Here is an 8,586-nt window from a genome sequence, read left to right on the forward strand (position 1 = left end):
GCCACACGTCTATTGATCGATATATATCGTTATTGAATTATCGCCCAGCCCTAATATATATGTGTGTGTACACACAAGTCATGAAGGCATTAAAATGAAAATAATTTCTAAGGGCATTAAAAAGCACTGAATTAGAGTTAGTCATTCTCTGTATAAACCCTGTTATTATATCTTTTGCAAAATAGCTTTATTGAAGAATTATCTGTGAACATCTATATGTTGATGTTTTACTGGAAGGTCATTTTCTAGCCTCCAACTTCACCAGTTCTGTATTTACCTCCATCCAAGACCAGACCAGATAAATCATTTAGAACTGTGGCTAAAGACTGCGACTCCATGTTTTTATTAGTTTGAGTCTGACTTTAAATCAGTTTAATGCTCCAGGATTTTAAAAAATATGTTAATGTTTTTTAATTCTTGTTTTTATTCTAAAGCTTTTTGTGTTTTTTGACCTTTTGAAAGCTGGTATATTAAAATTGTAAATTGTTGTCTCTATTTCATAAAGGTAATGTGATTATTAGTGTGGTTAGCATACAAAGTTAGCAATGGCTGCATTAAAGTTTGTTATTTATTAAAGTTTATTAAAATGAGCCTTTCCTCATGAATCTGATTTTATTTCTCTCAGATCTTCATCTTCTTCGTGTCGGTGACGGTCGCGGCTATCAACGCTCAGTGGTTTGGCCAAATGACGTCAGAGATCATGGCGGACATGCATCTTATCGAGCAGGCATGCGGGCTGGGTCAAGATATCGGGCTGTCGTCCAACCGCGAGGCTTACGCCAAGCTGTGCGAGTCGGACGTGAAATACAAACACCTGAGCAGGCGCCTGTGGCTGTACCGCCTGCTGTCGTCCCTCTGTAACCTCTGCTGCATAGGCTGCAACTTCTACAGCCTGTCCTACATGGCCGAGAACCTGGTGAAGCTGTAAACCTCACACACACACACACACAGGCTGGAATCTGACCTCCAGCACAACTGCACGCTTTCACCTCAACAGCAGCGGATATATTTTTCAATATGAGGTGAAAAGTCAGGAGAGTTAAATTTTTCCTTGGTTTTATCGGATAACAAAAGGAAGGCGACTCATTCTGTCAGACACGCCTCTCGTCTTGCCTTTTCATGGAGACTGCAACCTTTCACCTAGTAGGGCTGACAGCTGCTCTGATGTTGCTCCTGTTTTACCTTTGAGGTTAATATGGTGTCCTGAAATTAATTTAATGTTGTTTTTTGATGATTTGTTTTCTATGTGGGACAATGAGGGAGCATTTGGATCAGGATTTCTCCATTCTGATAGAAGCACCTGGACCTTTAGTGAAGGAGTTTTCCTACTCCTGCTCTCCCTGTTTAGGGTGGAGTTCCTTCTGTTGTAGTTCTGCAGGTTTGTCTGGCTTTGTTTTTTTTTCCTTTTCACGTTTTAGAGCTGAAGGCTGCACTTTATCGGTCTTTCTATCTCCTGGCTGGTTGCAGAATGACAAACACTCAGGTGTGCAGGGAGCCTCTCCACACCTTTATATCCAGGTTGTTATGGAGGCCGTTTGGGAGTCTGACCGATCCGCTGGACTCCATCGCACACGTGCTGTAGCTGCTTTGAACGTCACCAGTTCAGCTGAGTGGCGTTCCTGTGAAGAATCTAGTGGTTGCACTGATATAGAAGTTAGATTGAGGATAGTTCTCTTGTGGGTTTTTTTTTTTTGATTGCCAAATATCTGTGGTGACTCCAAAAATGTCCCTTGATGGTGCAGCAGGCTAAGTCTGTCATGCAGGGGCCTCTGGAGATCTGCATTGGCCAGAAGTCCAAACCTCTGCATAAGGGAGCGGTTGTAAAGCCCCCCCTCCCCCTCCAGTGGTGACAGACATCTGGATTTCATGTTGACTTTATTCTCTCTGATGAACGAAAGAAAGAGCCGCCTTTATGCTGTTTTTATTGGTGAGACGTCTTCATCGCAGCTAAAGTTTTTATGTGTTTATTTTATTAATCATCTTCTGTAGAGGTGAAGGATATTTGCTGGCTTTACTTAACAGATTGTCGGTGCGTCTGCGTTTTGCTTTCTGGTAAAAGGAGGGAAATTTTACAGAAGCCAAAATATTTTTTGTTTTCCATCATGTTCTGCTGTTTTATTTAGCTTTATATGGTGAAGAGAGGATCTGTGTTCAACTGTTTTTTTTTTCTAGCTTGGTAAGCGTTGATCTTGAACGCACATCTACTGTTTAGCTTAGTAAAAAGAAGCAGGCAGACCATCCTGAGATGTTTCTAACCCAGTAGTATGAAGCTTGGTCTGGACGGCTGTAATACGCACATTACTGGCAAAAACAATGCAATGTTATCTGTTTTTAAACTCTATCACGTCATTTTATGTATACATGTAAATATATACAGAGAATTTTACAAGAAACTGTTAATATTTATGTTTTGTAAGGACAAGCTGGTCATTGGGTTATAATTAAAACATGTTTGTTAGTGTTCTTACACCTCATCAGTGATCATTTGATTATGCTGTGGGAGTTTCATTAAATTGTTTAAATATGATTTTGTTTTTGAAATTATTTTTTTGTCATGTCTTTCATAATATAACATTACGATTACTAATGTTATGATAGAAATGACAATAATCACACTATAGAGTTCTACTTTACAGATATATAACATGTAATATTCAACATTAAGCTGCTGGTTTTTGGTTTAATATTTAACCAAATAATCAGAGTCCCTAAAGTTAAGCTAAGGTAGACAACAGTTTTTAAAAAATCCATCCTTGTTTATAAAAAATAAAGGATTAATAGCAGCGATGAGTCCATGAACACTAAAACGTCGGTGCGTGCATGGAGCCCATAGATCATCACTGTATCGGCGCGCGTCATGTGACTGATCCAGAGGTCGTTTCTGACTGAGCGACTCACTAAACTGTGTTTTAAAAAAAAAAAAGTATCTGTCAACATGATGCATCTGCTTAAAAAATGTCTCATCTTTTGCGGTTTATTAAAATGATCAAGGATTTTGGAGCAGTTTAATTTTAAATTAACTCTTAGTTTATTTGCTGTTTTTGCTGTACTTTTAAAATCGATTTAAAATCCTAATCCACAAGTATCCTCGTTTATTTCCCCCAAGATTATCACAGTATATGCTTACATCATTTATTGGCTGCATCTAAAAATATCAAAGGTATTTTTAATTTAAACATAGATATGAAATAAAAAAATACAATAACTTAAATATCATTGCACCAGATCAGGGGGGCTGCGACCCCTAGGGGGTCCACAGAGGTACTGCATGGGGGTTGCGAAAGATTTAGTTTATTAGGATTTTCTTTTATATTCCACCCTGCAATTGTTTCCACTAATTGCAATGTCTTTAAAACACACTGTAGCAGATAAATGGAGGCAGAAGATGTCTTTCAGTCATCAATGCTCACATTCAGCGACACACAGCTCTTTCAAGCTGGGCACCGTTTCATTCTCAACACCTGTCCCATCAACCAGGAATCAGAAATACTCTAATAATCCTAATATAACATAATTTCATACGATATATATAATTAGGGGGTCCCTGCTCCATCTCGCCATCAGTTCGGGGGTCCTTAGCCTGGAAAACCTTGAAGACCTCTGCACTAGATCATCAAATCAATTGAGTGTGTAAAATAAGCTGCCTGTAGTGTCTTTAAATGTCCAGCAGGTGTCAGTATTCGGTGGTTATTCAAGATGCCTCATTAAACATCACTAACAGTGAAAGAGCTTTAGAACAGATATGTACGGAAGAGGATTAGGGCCACTGGGGAAAAAAAAGTTAACTGATTTTTTTTTTTAGTATGAGAAAGTCAGAATTCTGACTTTTTCTCAGAATTCAGAGAAAAAAGTCAGAATTCAGTTTCCCATACTAAACTAAAATAAAATTTAAAAGTCAGTTAACTTTTTTCTTTTCCAGTGGTCCCCAATCCTCTTCCGTTGGAACTCTTTATGTCAAAGAATTTGAGAAAACTTTTCCTGTGGCTTTATGAACCACAGTATCAGAAAATGCTAACCTGCACACGCTACGCTGCTGCTTAGGTGGCTGGACTGCATTAATGCTCTCTTACATGTAGCGTTACATTTAGTAAACATCTCAACAGTAGAATAAATCATTTATGCTTTAGGACAAACTGACAGCAAACAAAATCTCAAAACAAACAGCATTTATTAACATTTGGCTTCATATAAAACACTTTATAAAAAAAAAAAACTAGGTTCTTTTTAATGTAAAAATACATTTTTCCATCTACAAATACTTTTCATAATCAGTCCACTTCCAGAGAAAGTAGTAACAAAAAAAGGAATAAATATAAAAGACCCTTTTAATAATAACAGGAATGTGAATCCCATGATAGATCAATATTCTCAGCCATTTCTTTACTGCTTTGTGAGACCTACCGGTACCAGTTAAAAGTGCGAGACAGCTGTGTAAAAACAAAACAATGCAAACAAAAACCAAAAGGTTTAGTTTCCTGTTCCTCACTAATACAACTGGGTGCATTGATCAAGAGTCTCTGAAAATACAGTAACGATGAGGAAGATCCTCATTTCTCCCTGAAACCTCAGCAGCAGGTTTACATCAGAATCTCCCAAAACAAAAAGCGAAGGCAAAGACTCTGAGGACGTCGTTCCCAGAAGGCAGTAAAAGCGTACATGCCTTGGAAATAACCATGACTTCTTCTGTCCCCGTCACGCAGCAGTTTGAACTCTAAAAACTTCAAACCCTGAAATAAGATTTTCATCTAAAACCAGAAAAACACTGAATAGAAAATATGTTTTTATATTTTCCCTTGTTCTGAATGTGCAGCATTATAAAAAACATTTAATCTGGAGGATTTAGTACCCAGGTAGTGGGTAGCATAAGCAACCAAAGGCTCCTTTTCCATTAAAACTCAAAGTTTACAGAGAATGAATCCCTGCTGCTACAACACCCCATAAATTAAAGTAGTTCTTTAAAAATAGTTTTTCCTTCCAGTTTGTGTCATTAGAAGGACCAGATCCAGTGTCTGTCACACAACAACCTTCCCCTTGATCTCCAGCTTGGCGCTGTCGCTCTGCTTGCTGGACTGCTCCTCTTTCAGGGTGATGTACGAATACACCAGGCTGCCAGCAATGCTGCAGACAGACGGAAGACGACGATGACATTGGGACACAATCAGAAAAGTTTAGTGATCAGTCTAAAGGCGGCGGATCTTTTCAACTTAAGAAGTTACTTCAAACAAACAAATAACAGAGTCAAAAAAACAAAAAACTTCAATGAAAAGAAACGTTTTCAATCATAGAAAATAGTTTTTGAATGCAAATAAAATATTTGAGACTCAAAAAATTGGGGTAAATTTTTTTTTTTTGCATTTGCACACTTTTTTTCTTTGATTTATTTATTTATTTTTTTTTATTGAAACTGCTTTTTGGGAATTGAATGATTAAGACACAAATGTCGTACCCATGTGTGGCCCAAACACAAAATAGATCCCTTCAACCAAAGAGAAAATTTTCAACAATAAAAAGAGTTTTTAAATGTTATTTGAGTCTCAAATATTTTATTTGCATTCAAAAACTATTTTCTATGATTGAAAATGTTACTTCATTAAAGTTACTTTTTTTATTGCTTCTGTTGTTTGTTTGAAGCAACTTCTTTTTTGATTGAATAATAAAGACACAAATGTCCCACCCATTATATGGTCCAATCAAAAAACAATGTTACTTCAATTAAAAAAAGTTGCTTTAAACAAAAAAACTGGACTTCTATCAAATAAAACATTTTCAATCAACGAAAAGCAGTGTTCAAATCTAGTTTTTTTTTAAACTCAAATATTGAAATCCTTTTTTTTTTTAAGTTTTTTTTTCATTGAAGTGAAGATTTTTTTTAATTGAAAATATATTTTTTGATTGAATAATAAAGAAACAAATCTACCTTCATACTTTTACTGCCACTAAACTTTCCGTTTTATCTCCATCACAAACTAGAAGCTGCTTTTCAAGGAATAAACCAACACCAAGCAGTGAAATATTGAAATAGACAAAATAGATACAGAAATAGATCTAGGGCTGCAACTATTATTTTGCAAATCAATTATCTGTTGATTATTTTTCAATTAATGGATTAATAACCAGATAGTTACATTCTAACCTCAGCCTTCCCAGCTAAGCTAAGCTTTATGAACTCCTGCTGAGGAACTAGCGAGCATTTTATCTCTAAACATTATCAGTTATATAATGATTGAATGTTTTCCACACAAATCTTAACTGAACCTCGTTTACTTTCCAAACTTTAAATATCTTAAATGCCGGGAGCTTCTCAGCATCACAATAAGGACTATTTTAGATGATCTGAAAACTTCCTTACAGTGTGTTAACACCCAATCTATAGATCTGGATCTATATTAAAATAAATGTTTCAACATGTGAAATAAAGAGGTTATTGCCTCAGCATTCAGGTAGAGCTGAAACTAATGATTATTTTGCAAATCGATTAATCTGTAGGATATTTTTTAAATTAATTGATTAATAATCTGATAGCAAAAGATTCCTTAAAGAATTTTTATAAAATAAAACAGGTGAAACTAAAACTTTTCCACTTGAGTTTTAGATAAAACATATTGACACATTTTATTTATTTTTTATCTTAAATGCTAAATGTTTTCATATATTTTACAATTTTGATATAATTCCTGCTATAAGCGGGTCACTCTGCCAGCTAAAGGCACAATTTAGAGGCCCTACACGCCAATCAACCATTAATCAATTACTAAATTAGTTGACAATTATTTCAATAATCGATTATTCCTATCAACTGTTTCAGTCCTGGAAATATCTATTACCAGCAAAGTGTTTAAACATTGACTCTACTAAATATAACCCAGTGGAGAAAAGAAAATTCTCCAAACATTGGAGGAGCAGCAGGGATAGAGAGCTAAATGTGCACAGACCTGGTCTTAATGGAAACATTTAGAAAAGAAAGGCAACGTTTCAATGTTTAAACATCTAAACTGGATGTTAAAGCGAGGAAACTTCTAGAGGCTGCTGGACCTAAACGCTCCTGTCACATCCTGACCATTTAGACCAGCCTGAAGTACAGATCCTCTGGGAAGAACGCCGCCCTACGCTGAATAAGTTATGGTTACGCTGAAACACGTCGACATACAGAGACTACGTCCAGAACTTCCCGCCTTATGCCAGCGTCTGCCGTCAGTTTCAGGTCAGTTTTCTGATGGTTGATCCGTTCAGTGTCAGTTCCCCTACTTCTGCGTAACTTATCCAGAACTTCTCTCCAACATATCAGCGTATCTGCCGTGTTCCAGACGAGCGCTGAACGTGTTTCTAACTTCCAGCTACTGTATAATGGCGTATTGGCAGCGTTTTGGTATAAAGGGGGTTCACAGGAGGAAACCGTCAGTTCTCCTCCAGACTTCATCCCCATCATAGGGGGAGCCAGAAGGTGAGTGATGGATCCTCCCTGCGTTCACGCCCACCACCAACACACTTCCTAGCAGACATGACGCTCAATCTGCTGACACCAGAAACCTTTTATTTATTCTTTCCTTTGGTGGGCGGTAAACAGCAGCTAGGTTAATACCGCGATCAAAGACATCTTTTTTCGCAGGCCGGGGGCATCACTGCCCCCTTCAGGACACTGGCTTGTACATCATTTCATGGGCGTTACGCTGCCGTGCGTTATGCATAAGTTAGGCTGTCTTTGGACAGAAGTTCTGAATACTCTAATTATCTATGTATTCGCTCAGAATAGAAAAGATCAATGGAAAATTCAGCGTATGTCAGCGTTTTAGGAGATTCTGGCAGACGCCAGAATAAATCAGCAGGGTGTGACAGGAGCCTAAAGACCGATTTTGGAAACACGTGGTTTAAAATCAAAGCATGTTCTGTATTATAATGGTCTAGTTAAAGTCCAGACCTAAATTATGCTGATTGGAGTTATTTGGAAAGAAGGAGGAGCAGAAATGTTCGTGTCTAGATGATCAATACTGGAAGAAATATTCCCAAAAAGACCAGGCTGACCCAGATCACAAACTAAGGCTGCAACTAACAATTATTCTGCTGAACGATTAATCTGTCCATTATTTTTTCAATTAATCAATAACTGGACAGCAAAAGGTTCTTTAAAGACTTTTTACAAAAGTAAACCAAACTTTTCCACTTGAGGAGTTTTGGACAGATCATACTGACAGATGAAAAAGGTTTTTATTTTAAATGCAAAATAATTACATATTTTTCTTTACAATTTTGATATAATTCCTGCTCTAAGTGAGTCGCTCTGTTTTACAGTCTCTATTTAATGATTAATCAATTACTGAATTATTTAAATGAAATCCATTATTTCAATAATGGATGAATCATTATTAATCCAATTAGCAGTTTGAGCTAAAACACATGCCGATTATTTCAACCAAGCATTTTCTTCCTGCTTTACATCAAAACCCTTTGAGTTCGTTTATCACATAAAATTCCAAAAGAATACATTGAAATTTGTGCTTAGAAGATGACAAATATAAAAATGGTTATAAATGTTTATACTAGGGCTGCAACACCGAATCGATAAAATTGATAAAAATCGACTTTTAAAAG

The 8,586-nt window shown here is 36.6% G+C and overlaps 2 protein-coding genes across 2 annotated transcripts in view; one reads left to right on the forward strand and one right to left on the reverse strand.

Annotated features, from left to right (window-relative positions):
* LOC107099461 (transmembrane protein 205-like) overlaps positions 1–1,900 on the forward strand; it is an 8,003-nt gene extending 6,103 nt beyond the window's left edge. Inside the window, exon 4 of the mRNA XM_015397595.1 lies at positions 626–1,900. Within this exon, the coding sequence (XP_015253081.1) occupies positions 626–928 (303 nt within the window). The 3' untranslated portion in view covers positions 929–1,900. The remainder of the gene's footprint in view (positions 1–625) is intronic.
* A 2,986-nt stretch (positions 1,901–4,886) lies between these two features.
* slc35d1 (solute carrier family 35 (UDP-GlcA/UDP-GalNAc transporter), member D1) overlaps positions 4,887–8,586 on the reverse strand; it is a 9,816-nt gene continuing 6,116 nt past the window's right edge. The window contains exon 12 of the mRNA XM_015397593.1: positions 4,887–5,118. Coding sequence (XP_015253079.1) covers positions 5,013–5,118 — 106 coding nt within the window. The 3' untranslated portion in view covers positions 4,887–5,012. The remainder of the gene's footprint in view (positions 5,119–8,586) is intronic.

The sequence above is a fragment of the Cyprinodon variegatus genome, unplaced genomic scaffold, assembly GCF_000732505.1.
Source record: "Cyprinodon variegatus isolate N-32 unplaced genomic scaffold, C_variegatus-1.0 Scaffold872, whole genome shotgun sequence".
Lineage (NCBI taxonomy): Eukaryota > Metazoa > Chordata > Actinopteri > Cyprinodontiformes > Cyprinodontidae > Cyprinodon > Cyprinodon variegatus.